The sequence below is a fragment of the Anolis carolinensis genome, chromosome 2, assembly GCF_035594765.1.
Source record: "Anolis carolinensis isolate JA03-04 chromosome 2, rAnoCar3.1.pri, whole genome shotgun sequence".
NCBI classification, from domain to species: Eukaryota; Metazoa; Chordata; class Lepidosauria; order Squamata; family Dactyloidae; genus Anolis; species Anolis carolinensis.
The window spans coordinates 95254114-95280906 of record NC_085842.1 but is presented as its reverse complement, the minus strand read 5'-3'; the positions used below and the strand labels follow the sequence as shown (position 1 = coordinate 95280906).

At 39.5% G+C, this 26793-nt stretch overlaps 2 protein-coding genes across 9 annotated transcripts in view; one reads left to right on the top strand and one right to left on the bottom strand.

Moving 5' to 3' along the window:
* Window positions 1–26793, top strand: part of gria1 (glutamate ionotropic receptor AMPA type subunit 1) — a 331557-nt gene that overhangs the window by 181033 nt on the left and 123731 nt on the right. For all 8 annotated transcript variants that reach the window (XR_010002705.1, XM_008116336.3, XM_008116335.2 and 5 more), the window contains one exon: window positions 10311–10364. Coding sequence is in view for 7 of the 8 variants with exons in the window: in XM_008116336.3 (XP_008114543.1) it covers window positions 10311–10364 (54 nt within the window). In the remaining variant the exon portion in view is untranslated. The remainder of the gene's footprint in view (window positions 1–10310; window positions 10365–26793) is intronic.
* Window positions 25485–26793, bottom strand: part of LOC134296131 (uncharacterized) — a 220328-nt gene continuing 219019 nt past the window's right edge. The window contains exon 2 of the mRNA XM_062970260.1: window positions 25485–25534. The gene's annotated coding sequence lies outside the window, so the exon portion shown is untranslated. The remainder of the gene's footprint in view (window positions 25535–26793) is intronic.

Here is a 26793-nt window from a genome sequence, read left to right as displayed (position 1 = left end):
GCCACTCTGGCCTATTCTCCTGGGTACTGATATCACTTTCTCCCATTGGCTGGGAACAGCCTGGAAATTCCAAAATATCTCTGTCCAGGCCCCTGCTATCTTCCACAGACTCCGCAGACTCCTCAGCTTGCAACCCATCATCCCCTTCCTCATCCTCTGGGCACTCAGAAAGCTCATCCAATGCTTGCCAGGCTACAACACTTTCAACCTCTGATAAAAGTCCTCCAGTGAAGGAATGAATTGTTTGGCAATGAAATACGCTGCCTCAGAGTGTGGTGGAGTTTACTTCTCTGGAGGATTTTAAGCAAAGGCTGGATGGCCACTGGCCATTTGATTCTATGGTCCTGTATGGCAGAATGGGATTGGACTGGATGTCCATTGGGGTGTCTTCCAACTCTATGATCCTAAGTAAAGTCCATCACCACCTGAGTCACAAACTTCCTTTCTTAAATGTAAAAAATAAGACATTTAACTAAATATCAAAAAGAACTTCCTGATGATTACCATTAGGAAGTTCTCTTTGACATTTAGGTTAAATCTCTATTTTTTCCATTTGAATCCAGTTTATCATTCTATATGCTCTGAAGCAGCAGAACACAAGCTTGTAGATGATCAAGTACCATTATATACAATGTTGTAGGAACATGGTGTCCTTTACATAAATGGCAAAGTCAAGGTTTGTTTAATAATTTCAAGGTATGGATGCAGGATCCATGGATATGGAGGAGTAACAATAATAATTCTCTGTATCCCATTGAACCAAAACCAATGTAACAAAGAGAATGTAATTTTTTAAAGGTCAGGCCACATTGTAAATCATATATAGCCTGATAGAATACTTTAACCCTGGACCTGTGGCTACTGAACAAATGTTTTCCTATGCATAATTAATGGCCAGGGTGGTCCTCTGTCAGGAATTATCACAAGGCAGAAAGAATGCAGAGAGATGCCCTCCTCCCCTGCCCCAATGATCTGTTTTTAGAAAAAGGAAATTACTTTGGAAGATCCAGTCACACACCTCCCACATAACATTTTGTTTGGCCCTAAGAGACTAACTGACTCAATCTGGTTTCTGCCCACACACACAAATTGCTGGTGCATAATGCCAATCACTTTTATAAGTTGAGTGTCATAGTATGGCATTTCTGTCACAAGGCTAAAACTGAGAGAATTAGTTTACACCCTACATGCAGACATTACAAGAAAACGAGTAGCACTCAAGCTTAGTTGTTGGCTTTTCTGCACACATGTAAGGTAGGTACCCCTGCCTGCCTACTGGAGCTCTATTCGCACAAAGTTTCTATGGAAACTAGCACCCATCCCTGCACAGCTTGTTTTGTGGTACAGTAGAGTCTCACTTATCCAACACTCGCTTATCCAACGTTCTGGATTATCCAACGCATTTTTGTAGTCAATGTTTTCAATATATCGTGATATTTTGGTGCTAAATTCATAAATACAGTAATTACTACATAGCATTACTGCGTATTGAACTACTTTTTCTGCCAAATTTGTTGTCTAACATGATGTTTTGGTGCTTCATTTGTAAAATCATAACCTAATTTGATGTTTAATAGGCTTTTCCTTAATGCCTCCTTATTATCCAACATATTCGTTTATCCAACATTCTGCTGGCCCGTTTATGTTGGATAAGTGAGACTCTACTGTAGTTGTTTGTTTTTTAAAGAAATAATAGAGCATGACTCCACATTTCTACTGAAGGAGCCACTGAAATGGTTTCACTTGGGGTAACTTCTAGAACTGCATGTCTTGGGCTTAAGGGCTTTTGCTCTGGATAAAATAAACTGATACAGCTAGAATTTTCCCCAGCTTGTCTCATCCTCCAGGATACACAAGGTTAAAATCATTCTGATAGCAAGGACTAAGAAATCAGAGACAGTGAATTTTGACATCTAGCCTGAGAAGATAATGTAAACATAAATTCAGGAATGTTTGTTGGATGAAAAATTACTATGACACATGAGCAATGAACAACCACAGTAAAATCTATGTTAGAATGGATTAGTGATGAAACTATTCTATTCAGATTCTGGTCTGTTGAAATGTAGGGTGGAAATATAATTCTTTCAGTAAAGGTGGATCCTAGATTTATCAGCATGGCTTTATAATTTATCCTGGAGTGACCAAGAAAAGCAATTCCCTTTCACTACTCTGCAATGATAGCACATCATTGTGTTATCATTGCAGAGAGAATCTAATTTTCTTCTGAGTAACATTATGTTTATTACATCATTTCTACCCCGCCCTTCTCACCCATCAGGGGACTCAGGGCGGCTTTCTCTAAACTATCTTGAATTTTAACTGGTATTCTAGGTTTCAGAAAAATCCATATAACTGAAATGAACCTTTCATGAAAAATCATTCTAACTTGCAGCAGTTCCACAGTCATTTGCTTCACTCATTATTTAATTATCCTACCCAAGAGATCTGCCTAGTGTGAAAGGTGGTGAAGCTTTACTTATTTGTAACCAGGAGTGTGAACAAATGTCTGCTCTGATAACACTAATTGAGGTGTTGAGATATTAACATAGGAGTCCGACAGCTTTTAATGTATACTCAAGAGCATTTCAGCTGGGAAAGGCTAAGGCAGGTGAGCCAGTTAATACATGAACAAATGTTCAATAACTGCTAATCCATTTGGTGATAATTGTAATGCCAAGGATCTTTATGACATTGTTGAGCATTCCTGCTGATCTCTCCTGGGTATTGGTGCTTAATTGAAAATCTGTTCACATATCTCCACTCTATGGACATGTGCTCTAAAAGGAAATCCATCCATCCTCTAACAACCCTGAACTTTAATTTGTATTGTGTCTATGCTTTTTAATAACTGGAAACCTAATAAAAAATAGAGGAGGAAAAGAGGAGGAAGAAAAAGTACCTTCTAACACAAAGAGATCAAAGCTGCTCTCCTTGGCTAATATCACTCCTCTCCCTTCCAGAATAGGTATGAGCATAAATCTGCTTGTTAATGGGAATCTGAGAAGAGCATGCTGCACATTTATCCAAACAAATGGACGAGAACAGAAAGCCACAAAACATGTAGAGAGATGCAACAAACTTTACCTTTAAGACAAAACCTCTTCCATTTCACAAAAACAAAGATGTGTATTATTGGCAAAGAAACATTACAGCACGATGGGCCAGCTAATATTGATATTGATAAATAACAGTAAAGCTGTCTGTATTTAGTCCCACAAAGGTCATGACGATATTAGGGAGAGAATGCTCAAAGAATGGCTAATCTTCTCTATTCAGAGAGTGCTTATACAAACTTACTTCTCCAGAGTCATCTTCCATGCAGACTAGATTTCAATGCTCTGAGGCAACATTTGTTCTCAAGACACCGTGCACAACAGACACAGTTAAATGCTGTTGGGTGCATTGCATGAGAAGGTATGACTGACCTTTATTCGATTTGACTCAAGTCAGAAGCTGAAATGTTTCAGCTCTTTAGCTCTAGTGCATAAGGTTGAGAATGTTTGTTACATTTACGATGAAGATCTACTTTCTGCAGACTGCAGTTGGAACAGATCTGAAAAGAAATGCCCTGAACATGGCCTGGGATACATGAATTTGCATTTTAATTTTCTCTTCTGCAAGTTAAAATATACCCATATTTCTACTTTTGTACTTTTCTTACTTTTGCAATGCAATCATCTGATTAAAAATGCATACAAAAATACATACAACAGGACATAGAGAACATTAAAATGTATAAGGAAAACAATGTTGAAAGATGTCCCACTTGCTGCAGCACATGGTAGTGCCATGTATCTCTTTCTTAGGTTCTGTGCGGCCAGTTTTAAATGCATTCTAGACATATAATCATAATTTAAATTCTTGTTTAAAAGATGACAACTATACAACAAATTAGATACTAAATTGAATACATATCCACTGATCCCTAAAAAACCATCATCCAGTGTGCTGACAGTACAGTTTGATTGCAGGATGCCTATGCTCAGGAATAGTGTAAGCTTAGTTGCACACCCTAAAGCCTTAAAGAAAAAAAGTATATTAAGAAGGATAAATATTAGGTATGTGCAATTGATAAAAATGTTTCAAAAGTCATTACAAAATTAGGGGGTGCTGGCATTTTGTTTCTAAAGTGTTTCTAAAGTTTAGTTAGTAAAACTTTCATTACTGTAACGACAGTAACAAAATTTCATTATTTTTTCATGATAGTAAATTACATAAGTGGGGAAATTTTAGGGGCTTCTTTCTCCCTCATTTTATAGCTATTGGGGTAAAGCTTGCTACAATGGTAGAGGACATTTACTACTGTTAGCCCATCAAATTTCAGAATGTTTCACTTATCCACAAATTTTGGGAGAATTTTCAAAGTTTTTATAAACAACGTTTTAGAGAAACAAAACTACAAGAGCTATCTCCTTGAATTTTCTATACTATGACATAAGAGGGGATAATTCCCCCCAACTTTCAGAAATATTTCTATATCTACTGAGTTTAGGGATTTTTTAAAAAAGTTTTGACAAAAATGTGATCTCTCTATATATGTGTGTGTGTGTGTACTGTGTTTCCCTGAAAATAAGACAGTGTCTTATATTAATTTTTGCTCCCAAAGATGCTCTAGGTCTTATTTTCGGGGATGTCTTATTTTTGCATGAAGAATTTACATTTATTGTTGAACAAAAAAAATGAACATTTATTATATACTTTACATTAGTTGTCATCATAAACCAGCATAACCAGACAAACTGTGAATCCTATCAAGAATTTCTTGTTACTACCAATATTTCCATGTACAGCACTTTATGGTACGTACATTTACCAATCCTGCATGCTCTGGTGCTCTGTTCGGCGGGCATGCTTCCAAACAAAACCTTTGCTATGTCTTACTTTCGGGGGAGGCTTTATATTTAGCAATTCAGCAAAACCTCTACTAGGTCTTATTTTCTGGGGATGTCTTATTTAGGGGAAACAGAGTGTGTGTGTGTGTGTGTGTGTGTGTGTGTGTGTGTGTAGCCACATATATACGAGGGTTGAATGAAAAGTAATGCCTCCACCTTCATAATTCCTCAACAGATGTCAGTATTGGTATGCGGCAGGGATCGGCTTTTTCAGTAGACTCTCCTCTGCAGTTCCATTTGGCGGGAAGCTTTAGCATTGAAGAGTTGTGTTGTTAAAGTGCGAAGTATGGAACCCTGCGCAGACGGTCAATCAATGCAACTTAAGCAATGTCTTAAGTCACCCCAAAGGAGATTCATCAGAGAATGCAAGCTGTTTGTGTAGATGTGAGTACTGTGCATCATTGGGCGAGTAAGTTTAAAGATGTAGAGGTGGGAACATCTGACTTGCATGACAAACAAAGAGTTGGACGTCCTGTGACAGCAACCACCGAGTTTCACAAGCAAAAGGTTGACAGATTGATTCAGGATGATCGTCGTATCACTCAGAGAGAAATTTCAAGCATAATCGGCATTTCACAACAACGCGTGGGTCACATTATTGCTTTGCTTGGCTATCGGAAGACCTGTGCACGATGGGTACCCAGGATGCCGATGCCTGAAATGAAAGCGCACAGACTTGAAATTTGCCAGGAACTTCTCTTGCGTTACTCCTTTCAAGAATTCAATGACTGCACATTGCTTATGTCTCATTGACCAACCGTCTGCACATACTTCGCACTTTAACAACACAACAGTTCGATGCTAAGGCTTCCTGCCAAATGTAACTGTAGAAGAGCATCTAGTGAACAAGCCAGTACCTGCCACATACCAGTACTGACATCTGTTGAGGAATTACAAAGGTGGAGGCATTACTTTTCATTCAACTCTCATATGTCTCTCATATTAACCAATAGAAGTTCAATTTAGGGATTTCTTCCCAGGCCAGCACAGAGATTTACTTACTAGAAGTACCAGTACATCCTCCTCTTTGCATATTCAACAATTTATTGGAACTCTGGCTTGCTACTGCTACGATGGGACAAATCTATCCTCTACCTGATTGGGGCTTTCTGAAACTGAGTAGAATTCTGCAAAATGTAGTTTAGGGCAAGGCCTTTTGAATTCTCTGGCATAGGGCTCCTCGCCTTCCCAAACTACATTTCCCATAATTCTCTGCTTTTTTTAGTCTCTTTATCCCTGCTACTTCTCTCCCTTCATGGTGAGAGACCATTGATTTAAAGAGGAAAGGCAGCCTTTTTGGCTTTGTCTTGCTTCCTTATACTGAAAATGAAACTGATTTTGGGAGGATTCTGAGATTTACAAAATGCAAATGAAAAAGTATTGGATAAGTTTCTATTATTAAGTTTTTGGCACAGGCCATGCCCGTGCATCAGATATTACATCGTAAATACAAACTTAATGAATTTGATATGACTTATGACAACTAAAAATCATATCAGATTCATTAAATTCGTATTTACGATGCAATATCTGAATTTGATATGATTTATGACAACTAGAGGCCCTTGGTGGCACAGCGGGTTAAACTGCAGTGCTGCTGAACTTACTGACTGAAAGGTCGGCAATTCGAATCCGGGGAGTGGAATGAGTGCCTGCTGTTAGCCTCAGCTTCTGCCAACCTAGCAACATGTAAATGAGAGTAGATCAATAGGTGCCTCTCCAGTGAAAAGATAGTGGTGCTCCATGCAGTCATGCTGGCCACATGACCTTGGAGATGTCTACGGACAACACCGGCTCTTTGGCTTAGAAATGGAGATAAGCATCAACCCACAGAGTCAGACACAACTATAATTAATATTAGGAGTAAACCTTTACCTTTACCTATGACAACTAATGAAAAAATTGCACATCCCTAATAAATATACAATAGAAGTGCCATACGAAGAAGTTTTCCCCTTTATCTTCTTTTCAATCTTACAATCTTATTCAGGGTGAAAGAGGTTTATTCTTTAACCCTGGCATCTTTTCTGGCTTCCTCTTGCTGTCTGAAATTAACTGAACAAGCCCTCCTTTAAGGTCTCTCAACCCATAGAGTCAAACTACTAATTCATAAGTGTTAAACAGATTTGTTAAAATGAAAATGGAACTGATATATGATGAAATTACTTTAAGATTGAAAAAAATGAGCAAAAAACTGGACAAATTTGGATATTTCTATGCTTTCTGTTAATAAGAATACAAGAAAAGCTGACAGCTTTTATTGCAGTTACAGATTCATAATGTAGAGTTATAGGTCTGTAACTACTCTCTATTTGCAAACACAACTATTACACTATGTAACAACATTTGGAAAAAATTGTTCTTGGTTTGAAAGTGTTATTTGTGTGATACTTACTGTGAAATTGTGCAGTACTTCCTTTGGAAGTAGTTGTTATACTGCAGAAACTTTGTTTTTTTGACTGCCACAAACTATGTTGAATTGGTTGAAACTCGATGAGATATTCATTAAAAAAAACTTTTAATGATATTCATTAAACTTTTATTCATAGCAAAATGTGCTACAGGGTGTCCTGAAACACACAAAAGTGTGTTCTATGTTTTATGAAAGAACCAATTACAAAATGATGTGTATAACCCAGGAACAAAAATCATGTTACATAGCGTGTCACAGTCATAAATGACTTCTCAAGCCTATATAGTCAGGCAATAGCATCATCAAAGAGGTAAAAGTCTCTTCTGCTGCTGAACATAACACAAAGGAAGTGGATGTCTCCTAGTCTCCATCCACTAAAGTGAGACTTTGATATTAAGAAGCAGAACCCCAGTCGAAGTCTCACTTGCTGGTGGAAGAAGGTATAAATGTCTCCCCCTCCCCTGTGCTCTGACCAACTGCTGAAAAGAGCTCCATTTCTTGCTGCAGCACTACCTAATCAAGTAAGTTGGGGGTGAAAGTGGAAGTGGATCAGGAGATGCTAGCTAGTTACCTGTTCATCATTAAGTAGACAATATAGAGCACGGACCAGTATCTTTATATTGGATTCTTATCCTTGTAGTTGAAGTTCAGTGCCCTCACCCCAGTCCTTCAATTCTTTCCCTTGCGGCATCACTGAGGTGGACATAGAAAATACTCTAGTATCCCAGGAAAGTGTTAGAAGATTCTGCTGTAAAAAATGTCACAATGCAAATAGAGGAAGAAGCTTCCACTGCTGGGTTCATACCTCCATTAGTCAGTTCATTTTGACACAGAAAGACTGAATGCAGGTAACACAAAAGGGAGAGAGAAGAATGAAGTAAACAGGTTTAATTTCCTACTGCATGATATGGCAATGACAAGCAACTAAGGTGTTTTGATGGTGGTGGGGAAACATCTTAGAGGATTTTATGTATATTATTAATAGTGTTATATTTTATTGTCTGTGTCTTTGTATATGTTTGGTGTTCTGCCTTTGGTAGAAAGGGCATTACAAAAATGATCCTTGGGTTATTGGTGTGGTGTAGTAGTTTGAGCTTTGGACTTGACTGCGGAGACCATGGTTTGAATCCCTTCACAGCCACAGAAGCCCACTGGGTGACCTTGATCAAGCCATACTCTCTCAGCCTCAGAGAATGGCAAAAACAAATCTTCTGTGAACAAAACTTGCCAGGAAAATCTTTTCCAAAAATGACTTGAAAGCATGCAATGACAACATGATCTCTCAAGGCAATTGGCCATCTATGTCCAAAGGCAGTCTCGTTCTGAATGTTGGATAGATTAACAGAGTAAAGACATGCCCTGTCAGAAGCATTTGTTGAGTGCTCATGAAAGCAAAATGGTGGCCCTGATAGTGGAGCTTGGGTAAATATCATTTTTAAAAAAACAAAAAAACAAATCTACAATTCTTAGAATTCCCAGCTATCATGCTTACCAGCAGCTCCAAGCTCTACAATTCAGTGGGCAGACCTTGATCTGATTCAATAAAGCAGTTCTAAGGTTGTAAGAGTGGATTTTCCAGCACACATGAGTCATGCTTCTGTTTTCACCTGTCTCTGTTGTCATGTGAGACAGACAGAGACACATCTCATTGCCATCTGTAAGCCCCAGATAACTCTAGGAGTTCACACAGGTCACTTCATGTGAAAACTGCTTGTCACACTTCAGGCAGTGCATCACAAGCTGTGAAATTGAAAGGGCAACCCATTCAGCCTCTTGATTTCTACTCTCTGGCTAAATATGCAAACAGTTTTGGGAGACATGGCAGCAAACATTTCCCATCAATCATGGTGTTCATGATGTCCTTTGCTTTTGAGAAAAATGTGTAAATCTGGTAGATATTTGTGTGTGACAGGTCTAAAATATAATGTGTTTTCATATTCTTTTTGGAATGAAATCACTGCATTTATTTTGCAATGTTACTTGCTCATTCTGCTCACAACCAAGGTGTCTGAGATTTTCTTCTACCTTGAATTTGAGAGCTGTATCTTGAAGTTTCAGTGCATTTCTTTATTTGCAAATTGAAGTGCACAATAATGATTATGCATTTATTATTGTATTAAAATATGTATATCCTACCCTATATTCAGGTGTAGAATAGCAAGACAATAACCATTTTGAAAGACCATAAAATGTAAAACCATTTACAACACAAAACAAAGCAATTTATAGTAAGTGAAAACAATTTAAAATGTAAAACATTGCAATGTAAATTAGATAACATCAATAGGTTCAAAAGGTTTCTGTTTAAAAAAAATGTGTATTTTGATTTGGTGCTGGAATGATGCCAGGGTTGATGCCTGCTAGACCTTTAAGGTAGGAGACACAAAGGTACTGTAGAAGATATACAAGCCTACCTCAGTTAATAAAGTTCCTGGGCAGTACTTCATTAACATTAAGTATGCCTTGTGTAAGTTATTTTTTTAAAAAAAAACACTCAATGATAATAATAATTTTATTTCTTACCTGCCTCTCCTCGTGGCTCGAGGTGGGTCACAGCACATTCGAAACACACAAAGATTGCAAACATTCTATAAACACACATATTAAAATGTAGTTTTCCCCTGTTTCTCTCTGGTTTGCCCTTCACACATGTTTAGAAAGGTATTCTGGAAGCAGCAGCTCTTTACCTTTACTCTTGCAGGCAGGCACATATTAGGGTCAACTAGAGCTGAATCCTCTTTCTTAGCTGAATTTTTATGGCATCGTTTTCTGCAGAAACATTGCTACAACCTGAAACTGAAAATCAGAGTTTCTTCAGCCTTCCTTTACCATCTACCCAGTGCCGATGCTGTTAAAAATATTCCAGCTAGGTGGAAAGGGTGTTAGTGTGCAAAATTTTGTACAAAGATTTATTAGCTGAGATGTGCCTATATTGTAAATTGTCTTCAATTTACTGCTAATTTGGGGTGTTTAATTAAATATTATGTGTTTCACCACTGCAGATTGTCAAGATTGAAAATAATGGAAAAGGATACCACTATATTCTTGCAACTTTGGTAAGCTAGATCTTGTTTTTTTCTTGTTGCCAACAAAGTGTATTTTCTGATCAATATGTTTGTAGGTTGACAGTGTAATTTGGAAATGTATAGTGCAATCTTATCTAAAGTAAGGTTTTTCACTAATATCCCACCTGGACCTCATGAGAGAGAGCATATCTGAATATCTGCAAAATATTACTCTCCTACTTTCAGGAAAAAGCTTCCCCAACTAGACTAGATGATGCATCAGTGAACCAGGCAGACAGTCAAAGTATTAGAAGCACTTTCTTATTGTCTGAAATGAATAATAATTTATTGGGTACCATGCAGCCCATTATCAAGCATGAGTACCAGTCCAAAATAAGTGGTGCTTCAGCTGCATTTTCTTAAAAGAAAAGACAAAGATGAATATCATACTCATATTGATGACAGTGATTTTATTGAAATGTTAGGGGAGACAGAACTGATGCCCTAAGCTGATGTGGGATGTCCATGCAATCATTTAGGACTGCGGTACTCAAACTGTGCTTGGCGGAGCCCTTAGACTCAGCCTGTGGGGGCCCCCTGCCACCAGTGCAGCCTGTGGGGCCTTCCTGCCACAGCTTTGACTGTGCTTGGCAGAAACAGGTTGGACTGGGTGGTTTCTGGAGTTGTTGTTGATATTATTATTATTATTATTATTATTATTATTATTATTATTTCAAAGGCTGAATGGTCATCTGTTGGAGGTGCTTTGATTTGTGCTTTTACTGCAAGGCAGAAATAGGTTGGACTGGGTGGTCTCTGGAGTTGCTCCTATTGTTGTTGTTGTTGTTGTTGTTGTTGTTGTTACTATTACTTCAAAGGCTGGATGGTTATCTGTTGAGGGTGCTTTGATTTACACTTTGCATGACAGAAACAGGTTGAACTGGGTGACCTCTAGGGGTTGCCATTATTGTTGTTGTTGTTGTTGTTGTTGTTATTATATTATTATTATTATTATTATTATTATTATTATTAAGGCAGGATGGCCCCTGGAGCCTTCCACTGAATTACTGTTAAGTTTATGTTGTTCTGATCTAGGAGGAGGACGTTTGCTTGCAGGGAACATCATGTTTAGCGGGGAGTATAGCAATGACATGGATTAGCTCAGGGATGGGCTGTGCCATCTAGTCACTGGCCTGGATGCAACTACATGGTACTGGATCCATGTCAGAAATAGTTTAGAATAACTGGTACAGTGTTGACATAGCCCAAGAGACACAATGGAGTTTACACAGGGCAGATTAACAGTCTCCCAGTACCAGCCTTTGGAGTAAAATATTCAACTATGAATGGAATGATTGTAGATTCCAACTGGCTTGAGTTGAACAATGTCTTCTCAGAAAGATACCATGATCTAGGGTATTCAAATTGTCTGAGAGATACAACCAATTGGGATATATTCCTGTTATCCTTTTCCTGGGAGACATCATCACACAGGGTGACCAGGACAGTTTATATAATAAGTTGATCTAAAACTCAATTTAGGTGGCTGAAGATAGTATCATGCAGCAGTATATGCAGTTCACTAAAACCCATTTCTTCAGTTATCTACAGATATTGGCCACCACTGCTCTAAAATAATTAAGGCTCTTGGGATCTGTCCCATCTTCATCCAGGCTGCTAGAAGTACCCTTAGTTGTCATCCCTTAGCATTGATTACTGCCTGGGTTAAAGTTCTCAAACTAGATCTACTGATTGTAATCAGGCAACACGAGCAGGATTAATAGCACAGATAGGTGTGCTATGGATCAAACTAAGCACTCCATCTAAGTGCATCTGAAATCCATCCACTAGACTAGATAATTCTACCAAGACACACTACAACTACATTATCACTATCTGGTGTTGATTACCTATGGAGCACAACTTGATAGGAATCTGAGCAACTTTATCATTGAATTTTACAACAAAGCAATGACAGCAAACAAATAAGAGTTTTAAACTACATTATATTCGATCAGCCTGTATGAGATCATGAACTACTTAAAACAATATTTAGGGCAACACTGTAAGGATATGCTACAGGTAGCAAATAAATCCTTCTTTGTCACGATTATCAGAACAAAGTAGTTTCTTTTTTATCAATCAAAATGTATAAGTATACATCCTTTTCCCTTTTAACAGTATTTTGGACAGAAAAGTATGCCCTATTTTGCCATATAAAAAGAAAAAACATCAAACACACCATAAGCACACTTCTTTCCCCAATCACAACTTATACTACATAATATATACCTCTACTACACATCTTTTATCTACTTATACATATTTTATTTCATTATTATTATTATTATTATTATTATTATTATTGACACAACAACATAGTCTGACACAGCAAACAAGATAGATGTACTGGATTTCGTATCACAAAAACACAAGTCGAACACTTCCCAAGCGTTTAGGACTGTGTGATGTATTTTCGGATGATGCGTGCAGATCCCAGTAAGGTGGCCTTTTGCAGTTGGCAGATGGTAATTTTGTCAATGTTTATTGTTTCCAAATGCCGGCTGAGATCTTTTGACACAGCACCCAGTGTGCCGATCACCACCGGGACCACCTGTACTTGTTTCTGCCAGAGTCTTTGAAGTTCAATCTTGAGGTCCTGATAGTGGCTGAGTTTTTCCTGTTGTTTTTCATCAATGCGACTGTCACCTGGTATGGCAACATCAATAATCCAAACCTTTTTCTTTTCCACAACTGTGATGTCTGGTGTGTTGTGTTCCAGAATTTTGTCAGTCTGGATTTGAAAGTTCCACAGTATCTTTGCATGCTCATTTTCCAATACTTTTGCAGGTTTGTGATCCCACCAGTTTTTTTACGGCTGGGAGGTGGTACTTGAGGCATAAGTTCCAATTTGGGTCACATAGTTGTGCCTCTGTTTGTAGTCTGTCTGTGCAATTTTCTTACAGCAGCTGAGGATATGATCAATGGTTTCGTCAGCTTCCTTGCACAGTCTGCATTTTGAGTCATCAGCTGATTTTTCAATCTTGGCCTTGATTGCATTTGTTCTGATGGCTTGCTCCTGGGATGCAAGGATCAGGCCTTCTGTCTCCCTCTTCAGTGTCCCATTCGTGAGCCACAGCCAGGTCTTCTTCCTTATCAGCTTTTCCTTCAGTTTTGTCAAGGAATTTTCCATGCAATGTTTTGTTATGCCAGCTGCCAGCTTTAGTTTGTAGTGCGGTTTTCTTGTCTGCTGATTTTGTGTCTACTGTGCTTTAAGGAGTTTCTGATTTTTGACTTCAATCAAAGCAGGTTCTTCACTTTGCTTTACATATTCTGCCAGGGCATGTTCTTCTTCTTTGACTGCTTGTTTTACTTGTAAGAGTCCTCTGCCACCTGATCTTCTAGGTCAGTGATGGGCAACCTTTTGCACTTGGTGTGTCAAAACTCGCCAAAAAACCTAGCATGACTTGGGTGGTGTGTCACTTCGAGAGAAAAAATGTAATTTCGCAATATGTATAGTTTAAATAACAAAAATGTATAATTGTAATATATAACTGTATTTAATAAACCAAAACCTTTACTACCAGTAGGTGATTCATGGGAAGGTGACACAGGGGATCCTGGTGATATCACTGCTGCCTAGAATCCAAGGGAATGCAACCCACCACCAATCCTCCTGTTTTCCTGCCTTCCTTCCTTGCCCCACCAACAACCGCCCCGCCCAGAACACACACCTCGGAGCCCCGTGTTGCCCTCCTTGGCTCGGATCTTGCGGACCTTCACTGGCTGCCCACTGAGCATGGCTAACACTATTCTCTGCCGCAAAAAGATGCTGCCAACATAGCTGAGCAAGTGACGTTAGCTCATTATGTTGCCGGGGCTGCCGTGCACCACTGCAATCACCGCCCCCCTCCCCCCGCCCCTTCGCGAAAGCCCGGGCAGCCCAGACTCCGCTGAGCAAGTATGCTGATGGGCCGCGAGGCAGAGAAGCCCCCGCTGCCTGGCGCTTATGTATTGCAGCAACAGCAACAGCCGCATGGCTGCCCCGTGCACAGCCAGAGCCGGCCCTAGATAATTTTCAAGTGTAAGCAAACAGTATTTTTGGCACACACACACACCCCAACTAATCACTGAAAAATAAAAGGTAGAATGTAGAGGTGAATAGAATGTGTGTGTGTGTGTGTGTGTGTAACACACACACACACACACACACACACACATATATATATATGAGAAAGGCACATATGGTCCCTGCATATGTGTTTGTATGTTTGTGTGTGTATATATATATATATATATATATATATATATATATATATATATATATACAGTAGAGTCTCACTTATCCAACATAAACGGGCTGGCAGAACGTTGGATAAGCGAAAATGTTGGATAATAAAGAGGGATTCAGGAAAAGCTTATTAAACATCAAATTGCATAATGATTTTACAAATTAAGCACCAAAACATCATGTTTTACAACAAATTGACAAAAAAGCAGTTCAATACACTGTAACATTACGTAGTAAAAGCTGTATTTATGAATTTAGCATCAAAACTTCACAATGTATTGAAAAAATTGACTAGAAAAAGACTACTAAAAGGCAAACTGCATTGGATAATACAGTACGTTGGATAAGTGAAGGTTGGATAAGTGAGATTCTACTATATATCTTATATATACATACACATACACACAATGTGGAGAATATGTGGCAAGGTAGATAGATAGGTAGGGAGCCACGGTGGAGGAACCTTCCCTGGAGCAAGGCCTAATAATAATAATAATAGTAGTAATAAATCATTCCAACAAAGGATTCCCTCAGACAGGAAGCAGCCAAGCTTTGAAACTGAAAGGCTATTCAATGCTAATCAAGGTGGGCAATTGAAACATTCACACCTGTCTCCCAACAGACAAGAGTTCTTTCTTTCTCACACCCTGGACATCATTTCACAGATATATAAACTCCACTTGCCTAGTTTCCAAGGAACAAGACCACTTGAGAGAAGTATGGGAAGTAGATTTGGGAAAAAATGAATAATCAAGAATGAGCCAGGATATGTCCATAATATATGTCCATAAGAAGTAAGGAAAAGTATTACAATATACCTTTAAATACTCTTTCCCAAAATTTTGGGAAAGGATGTTTAAAGGAATAAGAACAATAATAAAAATAGAGACAGAAAGTATACTAAAATCAGCATTATTACACTTACACAAAAATACATTTCCTTCAGAAGAGAAGGAATTGGTCTCTAATTTGCTAACAGCACCAAAATTGTTAGCAAAAATTTGGAAAGAATTGGGTTTAAAGGAGATCTTTTAAACACTTGTTTTCCAGGTCTTATCCTGATTCCTCCTGCACTTTGGCTAAACATCATTTAGCCACGCCACCCCCTTTTTAACCTCCTTCCTCTTGGGTTTTAATGCATGTGTAGAAGAGCCCTTTATTCTCCAAGATCTTGCATTGCCTAAGCTTTCTGTTAAGCAGAATGTAGACACTAAAAACTACCTGCATCCTGTTATCTGACCATTTGAATGATAGGACCTGCCAAATTTGCTTTAGTGCTCCATGAGTTCATAATCTGATAAGAAGAAGCGAGAAAGTCATTCCAGTTCACACTTGTCTGGACAGTTTTGGAAATCCACCTGTAGATATTTTTTCTGTCATCCTCTTTACTGGCCCTCTAAATATAAGGCATTGACTTGTACTGATATAAGTCTTTTCAACATTCCAGTGGGACTAATATTAAAGCACAAGAACTTACATCTAAATACAAAGTACTAAATGTTCTTGTTGCTACTTTGTGAACTTGGATAAAATGCATTTTGACAAGTCCTTGTGTGAAGACTGTTTGTTCTCCAGTTCTGTTCTGCCTTTTAGTTCTCTGGTGAGACTGCCAATAATTGTTTAAGGGTTTGTTATTGTGTATGTCATGGCCACATGGCTTCAATATGTCCATACTTTCAAACTCATTTAATCTAGGCCACCACACAGCTTTAAGCTGCCAGTAATGACTTCCACTCTCTACTAAACTGCACTGCATTTCAGTCAGTGCACCAAAAGTGAAGCGTTCCATGTCCCATTAGCAATCCCAAGAGCCCTCTCGGCAAAAGAACAGATTGAGATTTCAGTCAACTATAATATTCTACTTACCATCTGACTCAGAAGTAAACATCGTCGTATCGGAGAGCTCAAGAAAGAAAAGCTGAATGCCTTTTTTCCCCTTTAATGAATGCCAGTCTGTTTCCAGGCACAATTCAAAGTGATAGTTAAGACCTTTAAAGCCCTAGTCAGCTTAGGTCCAGGATATTTGGCTGACCAGATCTCCTTGTATGAACCTGCCCAGGCCCTGAGAGCTTTAGGAGAGGCCCTTCTCTCAGTCCCACCTCCATCTCAAGCCTTGTTGGTGAAAATGAAAGAACAGGCTTTCCTTGTCAGTGGCTGCCCCTCGATTCTGGAACTCCCTTCTTCCCAGGGAAACTAGAATGGCCCATTCCCTGCTGTCTTTCTGGTGGCAGGCTAAAAAAATTTTATTCAGGCAGGCATTAAAGAAGAAGGTTTTAAAGATCAAGTTGGGCTGCTGTCATTTTAATTTTAAATATGCTTTATGGATTTAAATTAAAATTTTAATAACAATGATATTTAATTGTTTTAATATTTGTAGGTTTTAAATTGTAGTGAAAATCTTTCAATGTAAGACACTTTGAGTCTTCTTGTGGAGAGAAAAAGTGGGGTATAAATATACGCAATAAAATTGCGGAAGCCTAAGTGATGTTTTAAACACATATGAAAGTGTATTTTATTGCAATCATAGATTTGGAAGGGATTGCAAAAACCATCTTTTCCAACCCCTGCCATGTCGGAAGTCAAAACTAAAGCACTTCTGGAAAGATAGCCATCTAACCTGTTAAAAAAACTTTCAGAAAAAGAGAATTCACAGTCTATTCTAAAACAACAGTCTTTTGCACTGTCAAACCTCTATTACACTATAGAAACACTTCATAATATTTAGGTACTTGTTCATGTTTCAGTCCATGAAGAAACTGAATATAAGCTTTTTTCAAACTCTGTATGGTACCCTTCAGATATTTAAGGATAATAACATCTTCTCTTCTCCAAGCTAAACAGACTCATTTCTCTAAGTCCATTACACAAAAAAGAAATAAGGGAGGAGAGGTATTAAAAAATGACTTGATATTTCCTTTCCTTCTTTGCCCAGCATAACCTTTGTTTTGCTTCAGAATGTATGGCACTGTTAAGACTAATGACTGAGAAGAAAATGAAATAGACTGATCAAGATAATTTTGCACAGAAGCTAAGATATATGTGCCCTCATATGCCCTTTGCCAAGGAAAGAATAAAGATAGGGTTGCCACCAAAATTTCCAGGACTGAGGAATTTTGACAAGAGTTACATGTGCCTCAGCATAACTAGTAAAACATCTCAGGGGAAACATCAAGACACAGTGAATTACAACTGTCTGTGCTAAGATTAATACCCCTCTAATTTATCATTGGGGTTTTCTGAAATAAAAAAAATTCAAAATAAAATTGGAGGACCTTCCCCGGGCACTTCAAAGGAAATTAACAGTTTCACTAAAACTTGTGAAACTTCTCCCATCTCCCCTTTTAATAACTAATTAAAGAGCAACTAATGAAAGGTCCATTTCACTTAAAAGTGAAAGAAACTTAGCAAGCAATGAAGTGATTATCTGAAATCTTGTCCAAAACATGCAATTACATTTTACAGTTCTCTTCCACAAATCTGAAAATTGGATTCTCTGGAGTATATAGTAATTCTAATGTTCAGGCCATTAGAATTAAGGATGGTGGTTGTTATATAACTTCAAGTTGATTTGTCTGATCTTCTCATAAGATGTTCCTGACAAGATTTATTCAAAGGTGATTTGTCATTGTCTTGCTCTGTGGAGGTTGACACAATGACACTTACACAATGACACTCAGTGGAATCAAGCCTATGGAGATTCAATCCCTGGTCTCCTGGAGTCCTCATCCAGTACTGGAACAACAGCACCAAAGCTAGGAAGTACTAAGTTACAAGAAATGTTATTCCCTCTTGGCAGCTATGGGCACTTTCAGACATACATTAAGCTCGCTTTGGAGTGTGTTTAAGAAACCCACTCTTAAGTGGATTTAAGTCCGTACAACCCAGAGGAAAAAATGGGCTTTTTTGTGGGTTGTCCCCATTGACGCATGGTGATAATAATAATAATAATAATAATAATAATAATAATAATAATAATAATAATCCTTTATTTATATCCCGCTCTTTCTCCCCAGAGAGACTCAGGGCAGTAACTATCGCATTGCAATCGGCCACCCCAAATCCTCTCCACAAAGTCTTCAAAATTAAGGAGACCTTACCAGGCAGCCATTAGGCCTCTCTGCAGGCTCCTGGAATGTACCAACAATGCACCAGGAAGCGGGGAAGGAAGGAGCACTTCCCCCCCCCCCCGCTTCCTAGTGTGTTATTGGTACATTCCTGGAGCCTGCAGAGAGGCCTAATGGCTGCCTCCTTAATTTTTAAGGCTTTGGGGGGTTGGGAGCCCAAAAGGTGTGAGATGGGTGTGTGGATAGACCCCTGGGTAATAACAAGACTCTTCATGGGTCTGTCCCACAAGGCCCATAGCTCATTAGAACCAGGACTTTCAGAAATGACCAGATCTAATGGGCTAATTAATTCAGGAAAAAGTATTTGTGCCGTCTGGATGGGTCCCAAGTTTCAGAAATGACAAAATCCACAAACCTCAGGTCTCAGGGAAAGCATGGAATATAATAATAACAATAAGTGGAGTAGGGAATAAGGTTGCTCCTTACTGGTGAAAAATGTTATTTCCAAGGTGTTTTAAAGGTAGCTAGTTAGAAATGTTTCACTTGATATGCTATTTGCTTAACATATATGGTCTTTTTAGAACATAGGAATGGTTATCAGAAAGAAAATTCTCTTGAAGTAGTGATCATGTGATCAGGCATTTTGTGGCTGTGTAGAAGGCTCCTTACTTTTTGAACTGCAACTCCTAAAATGGTCCAGCCAACATGATCATTGGTTGTATAAACTGCCAATTCTGGAAGTTGCAATCTAAATAAGTTAATTTTGTGAGCTCTGCTTCAGAAAATATAGCAGGTAGTTGAAGAGATGGGAGCTCTCAGATGGAGAGAGCAGCAGTTTCGGTACAAGCACATACACATGCGCGAGCATAAAAATAAATATTTTAAAATGATAATTGATGTTGCATTTGTCTCAAATACTTTTTCTTATGTGCAGGGAATGAGGCACTTTTGCTTTGCTTTTTATTTTAAGTGACAGAAAATGTGCAGCTCTTTGGCACACAGAGAATCAGTGTTTTGAAAAGCTACCCAAATGGTGACCTAAATGTATACCCTTTGTCCATCTATTGGGGGGGGGGGGAGAAAGTTATGTGGCCCAAAGAAAGTTAAAAAGCACTGATTCAGATCAGACTATCCTTGGAAGTTTTCAGAAGCCTCTATTAAGCTGCGTTCAACCAACAAGATGAAGCTTGAGTGCAGAACAAAACTCAAGTAATCTATCAACAGTTCAAATTGCTCACTGCAGTGAGTAAACATATTTCCACAGTTCTGCTTGTAAGCAAATGTTGCACAAAATAAGTGCTGCATTTTTTCAGTCAATAGCAAACAGAAAGTGATGTTTTCCTGACAGCATTTCTAACAAAATGACTGTTTTCTACATGAAACTGCAAATGACTTTTTCATGTTCACAAACAGGGAAAAAACAACAGTTCTGCATTTCAGAAAACAGCAAAAAGACTGTTCCAAAGAGCTTATTCAACTAAACAATGAGAATGAAGTTAGAAATGGATTATACTCTTCTTCTTTTGTGCTTGCATAACATATGAAACAAAGACTTCTGCATCTCTAATTGTATATAATTATAATTGTAAAGTGATTTCACAACTGCTTCAATATAATGAAGAAAAATATGTCTGTCTACCCTTGGTGCATCAGCTTTTTTATAGTTTTCTAAATTTTGGAAATACATCATATGAAAAAGCGCTGGGCCTGATCCTGATAACCTGGAGTTTCCATATCAATATCGCATGATTTACAACATAATGTTATGTGCATAAATTGCAGATTTATGCTTTATATTAGAAATGTAAAGTTGTCACTTTGCAAATAGATACAATGCTTGTAAGTTGTTGTAGTAGAGCCTGTGAGTAATGTTACAAACAGTAGTATGGGTGTCAGAAGGGGGAAAGGGTTACTCGGGAGCAGGAATCTGATGATGAGCAGCAGAGAAAGAGGATCCGGGACATACTTACAGCACCTACAGATGAAGAGTCATTTGAGGGATTTTCTGGGGTGATGGGTCAATGAGTGAAGGAGAAGAAGGAGACACCATGGATTGGACTAAGATAAGAGAAGTGCAAGCTATTTGTGAGGCACCAACAACTAGTGATACCTTTATGGGGTTCTCTGGGAGTGAAGACTGGCAATCAGGGGATCCAACTGAGTCTTGTGGGGATCTAAGTCTTGACAGGAGATGGAGGAATTGGAGGGAGAGTCAAGGTAACACACGTGAAGAGCTGGGAGCAGCTGTGGGGAATGGTGATGGTGCGGTGGTCAGTTCATCTTCTGATGGTGATTTGTGGGTTCAGGGATAAGAAGTCTTTGCAGAAGGCAATGTGTTGATGTGCATTCATGTTCTGTGTATTGGGAAAGCTTCTTGTAGTCTTGCTGCTGCCTGTTTCATGCTCGGCATTGGACTCGGATATGCAGTTTGGACCTGAACCAGTTTGGCTAAAGACACTGCTTCTGTGGACACTGGACACTGTTTTAAATTCCTCCAGCTTCGACCTTGGACTTCGGCTGATGACTCTTCTCTTCTTGCAACTCCCTTTGTTAACCATTTGTGTACTGTGCCTTTTTGTTTTGCCTTAGAGCGCTTTGTTTGACTTGTTGCTCTTTGCATCCAGTTAATCTGGATTACATTTCTGTTTACATTTTGGACCAGGTCTGGTTTGGGTTTTTGAGTTTTGACCAGTGGAACTGCATTTAAGTATCCCTGCGTCCTTTTCCTTTTGTTTCAATAAACTCTGTTTTGAAGTCACTTTTAAGTCTGGCCCTTTAAGGCGTCTGTAATTCCAACATATGTCTATTAGCCAATTCTACATTACACATTATAATATCAATTTACAACACTGTAGTGTGTGTTTTTCTGAAATATCGAACATGTTATTTGGTTTCTTTTTTTTAACAGATTATTCAAGAAAATTTCATAAGAAAACAAAATATGTATTGTCGAAGGCTTTCATGGCCAGAATCACTTGATTGCTGTGAGTCTTTCAGGCTATATGGCCATTTTCCAGAAGCTTTCTCTCCTGATGTTTCATCCACATCTATGGCAGGTTTCCACAGAGGTTGTGAGGATGCCTGGCCATACAGACCAAAAGGTTCACAGCAACCCAAACAAAAGAAGATTTTGTAACCCCCCCCCCAAAAAAAAAAAAAAAAACCCCCCACAGAATAAAGAGAGTATCACCCAGTGCTTTATCAAAATAGAGTCTTTAGAAAACTCATACATACTTTTTGTCCTTGCTAAATTTTCTCATAACGGTAGTATCCATTCTTTCTACACCTGTAGCTAGTGATTCAGCTGGGATGCTATATTCTGAGGGAACACCCTTTTTGGACAGAAAAAAGGTTGTGGCTAAAAATAAGACACCTCTAGGTTGCTTGTAAAAGTTAAGCTTTTGAAATGTATCACATTGAGAAATTTCATGTTTCCTCACTCAAACTTTTCCTGAAAATGTCTCATCTGCAAATTTGTGGACATGTATCCAGAAGGTATATCTATCTCATATGAGGGTTGTTGTGTGTTTTCCGGGCTGTATGGCCATGTTCCAGAAGCATTCTCTCTTGACGTTTCACCCACATCTATGGCAGGCATCCTCAGAGGTTGTGAGGTGCCATAGTTGTGGGTGAAACGTCAGGAGAGAATGCTTCTGGAAAATGGCCATACAGCCCAGAAAACACACAGCAACTCTGTGATTCCAGCCATGAACTTGGAACTAGATATAGACAAATATGGAGGTTAACTGGAATCTAGTAGCAGTGAAGAACTTCACTGACTTCCAGTTTCTATTTCACCAACTCAATACACTTCTCTCAATTTATAAAAGCTTGAAACGTTTGAAATTCAGGAAGGAAATTACCATAGATATGTTCCTAACTACATGTTACTTTTTAGCAACATCATTCAGCATTCTGCTTCTATATAGAATCATAGAATAGTAGAGTTGGAAGAGATCTCATGGGCCATCCAGTCCAACCCCCTGCCAAGAAGCAGGAAATCACATTCCAAGCACCCCCGACAGATGGACATCCAGCCTCTGCTTAAAAGCCTCCAAAGAAGGAGCCTCCACCACAGGCCGGGGGAGAGAGTTCCACTGCCGAACAGCTCTCACAGTTCTTCCTGATGTTCAGGTGGAATCTCCTTTCCTGTCGTTTGAAGCCATTATTCTGTGTCCTAGTCTCCAGGGCAGCAGAAAACAAGCTTGCTCCCTCCTCCCTATGACTTCACGTATTTGTACATGGCTATCATGTCTCCTCTCAGCCTTCTCTTCTGCAGGCTAAACATGCCCAGTTTTTTTAAACTCCTCCTCATAGGGCGTGCTCTCCAGACCCTTAATCATTTTAATTGCCCTCCTCTGGACGCTTTCCAGCTTGTCAACATCTCCCTTCAACTGTGGTGCCCAGAATTGGACACAGTATTCCAGGTGTGGTCTGACCAAGGCAGAATAGAGGGGGAGCATGACTTCCCTGGATCTAGACACGATACTCCTATTGATGCAGGCCAAAATCCCGTTGGCTTTTTTAGCAGCCGCATCACATTGTTGGCTCATGTTTAACTTGTTGTCCACGAGGACTCCAAGATCTTTTTCACACACACTGCTGTCGAGCCAGGCATCCCCCATTCTGTATCTTTGCATTCCATTTTTTCTGCCTAAGTGAAGTATCTTGCATTTGTCCCCGTTGAACTTCATTTTGTTAATTTTGGCCCATTTCTCTAGTCTGTTAAGATCGTTTTGAATTCTGCTCCTATCTTCTGGAGTGTTAGCTATCCCTCTCAGTTTGGTGTCATCTGCAAACTTGATAATCGTGCTTTCTAACCCTTCATCTAAGTCATTAATAAAGATGTTGACAGGACGGAATCCTGCAGCACTCCACTCGTGACTTTTTTCCAAGATGAAGATGACGCATTGGTGAGCACCCTTTGGGTTTGTTCGCTTAGCCAATTACAGATCCACCTAACTGTAGTTTTGTCTAGCCCACATTTTACTAGTTTGTTTGCCAGAAGGTCGTGGGGGACTTTGTTGAAGGTCTTACTGTACATCCACGGCATTCCCTGTATTGACCCAACTTGTAACTCTATTGAAAAAAGAGATCAGATTAGTCTGGCATGACTTCTTTTTGGTAAATCCATGTTGACTGCATTTGTTTCTAAGTGTTTGCAGACCACTTCCTTAATGATATTTTCCAGAATCTTGCCTGGTATCAATGTGTGGCTAACGGGACGGTAATTCTTTGGGTCGTCCTTTTTTCCCTTCTTGAAGATAGGAACCACATTCGCCCTCCTCCAATCTTCTGGGCCTTCTCCCATTCTCCAAGAACTCTCGAAGATGATTGCCAATGGTTCTGAAATAACTTCCGCTAGCTCCTTCAATACTCTTGGATGTAGCTGATCTGGCCCTGGGGACTTGAATTCGTTTAGAGAGGCCAGGTGTTCCTGGACAACTTGTTTCCCTATTTGGGGTTGGGTTTCCCCTAATACTTCATCCATTTCATGTTACTGAGGTTGAAGTTGGCTTTCTTTTTGTGAGAAGACCAAGGCAAAGAAGGCATTAAGTAGTTCTGCCTTTTCCCTGTCCCTTGTCACCATCACGCCATCTTCTCCTCGCAGAGGCTCTATCTCCTCCTTGTTCTTCCTTTTTCTACCAACGTAAGCAAAAAAGACTTTTTTGTTGTTTTTAATGTCCCTGACAAGCCTGAGCTCATTTTGCGCTTTAGCCTTGCCAACCTTTTCCCTACAGGAGTTGGCTACACGTTTGAATTCTTCTTTGGTGATTTCTCCCCTTTTCCACTTCTTGTGCATGTTTCTTTTGAGTCTTAGCCCGGTTAGAAGTTCTTTGGACATCCATTCTGGCTTCTTCACACTTGTCATATTTTTTCTTTGTTGGCACTGTTTGCATTTGCGCCTTGAGTATTTCACTTTTAAAAAACTCCCATCCATCCTTAATTCCCTTGTCTTTTAATATTGGCGTCCATGGAATGCCTCTCAGTATTTCCTTCATTTTTTGGAAGTCAGCTCTCTTAAAGTCCAGAATGTGTGTTTGACTTGTCTTAGTTTCAGTCTTCCTTTGTATGGCAAATTGCAAGAGCACATGGTCACTTGCCCCTAAGGATCTGGCCACTTCGACTGTATTGATCAGGTCTTCCACATTTGTTAAGATTAGATCAAGAGTAGCCAATCCCTGTGTTGCCTCTTCTACCTTCTTGACCATAAAATTGTCTGCAAGGCAAGTGAAAAAAATTTTGGACTTTGTACTCTTGGCCGAGTTTGTTTTCCAGCAGATATCGGGATAGTTGAAATTGTCCATGACTACTATATCTCTTCTTTGTGCCTGTTTGGTCAGCTGTTGACAAAAGGCTTCATCAAGTCCTTCATCCTGACTCAGAGGTCTGTAGTATACACCCACAGCGAGATCTTTTTGAGACCCGGTTCCCTTGATTCTTATCCAGATGCCTTCAAGCTGGTTTTCCAGATTACAGTCTTGCATTTCTTCTGCAACATAACTGTTTTTGACATATATTACTACTCCCCCTCCTCTCCCCTTTGTTCCATTTCTGTGAAAGAGGTTATAGCCCTCAATGGCTATATTTCAGTGATGGAAGTCATTCCACCAGGTTTCGGTGATGCCTATGACATCGTACGTGTGGTGCTGTGCTAAAAGTTGGAGTTCATCTTGCTTATTTCCCATGCTCTGTGCATTAGTGTAAAGACATGTAAGCCCCAGTGACTTTCCCCCGAGCTGTTTATTTGGAATTATTGTGCTCTCGGTTCTTGGTCCTTGCTGTGTTTGTGCAGCCTTCCGTTTAGCCTTTTGGCGGTTCCCTATGGTTGTGGGTAATATAGTGTTCGCCAGGCTGTTGTTCCCCTCCCCTAGTGGATCTAGTTTAAAGTGCGCCTGATGAGGTTTGTGAGTCTGTGTGCAAAAAGATGTTTTCCTACTTTTGTGAGATGCACCCCATCACTTGCCAGTAGTCCATCCTCCTGGAAGAGTAGGCCATGGTCAAGGAAGCCAAAACGCTCCTCCTGACACCATTTTCTGAGCCAGTTATTGACCTGTACTATTTTTCTGGCCCTTGTAGAGCCATGTCCTACAACGGGGAGGAGAGATGAAAAGATCACATGCACATTACACAGTTTTAGCTTTGTTCCGAGAGCTCGAAAATCATTTGTGATCTTTTGAAAAGTATGCCTAGGAGTATCATTGGTTCCTACATGAATCAACATAAGGGGGGAGGGGGCTTTAGAAGCCTGGTGAGCCTCTGAGTGATATGGTGTATTCTTGCCCCCAGGAGGCAGCATATTTCTCGAGCCATCCCATCCAGTCTGGAAATTATGGCTTCCGTTCCTCTAAGGAGGGAGTCCCTACTACCAAGACCTGTTTCCTTTGAGGATTGACAGGGTCCCTTTTGTTCAAGACAGTGTGTAGGTCCCCTGAAGAGTGTCCCTGTTGAAGTGAATCATGTAGGTGTAAAATGTTGTCCTCCTCCTGAACATCCCCAGTGCATTCATCAATGACAATCCATTGAGATGCATTCAGGAGTCCATCACTCTCCCAAGGGCGTTCTTGTTGCGCCTGGGCTATGATTGGGGATGGAGCATCTGTATGATTGTGTAAGTGTGAATGTGGTGATAGATTGCCCCTGCCAGGGCTATCCGCCTGATCAAGGGTGGCCCACTGAATGGTATCTAAGTATCTGTGGTCCTCCACAAGATATGTTTCCTGATCAGATGTTAGTGCTGTAAGAATTTGGAATCTGTTGTGTAAGTCAGGCTGAGCAGAAGTATTCTGAGGAGGCTGCCTGGTCCTGTGTCTCTTTCTACGGGTGACCTCCTTCCAAGCCTGTGGGTTGTGGACATTTTAATAGATCTCCCCATAAAGTTCTTCATCTTGCTATTGGTGTGATGCAGGTTGTGTATCTAGAACAGAGTGTTGTGCAGTGTCCAAGAAGAGCTCAAGTTCCTGAATGTCCTTAAGGGTCTTAATACGGTCCTTGAGTTGTTGGATCTTCTGCTCCATAAGAGTCATCTGTTTACATTTGGAGTAGATGTAGTTGACTAGTTTTTGTGTGAAAAAGCAGAGCATGCCATAGCTGTTGCATGTGATGGAAAGGTTTTGCTTTTGTT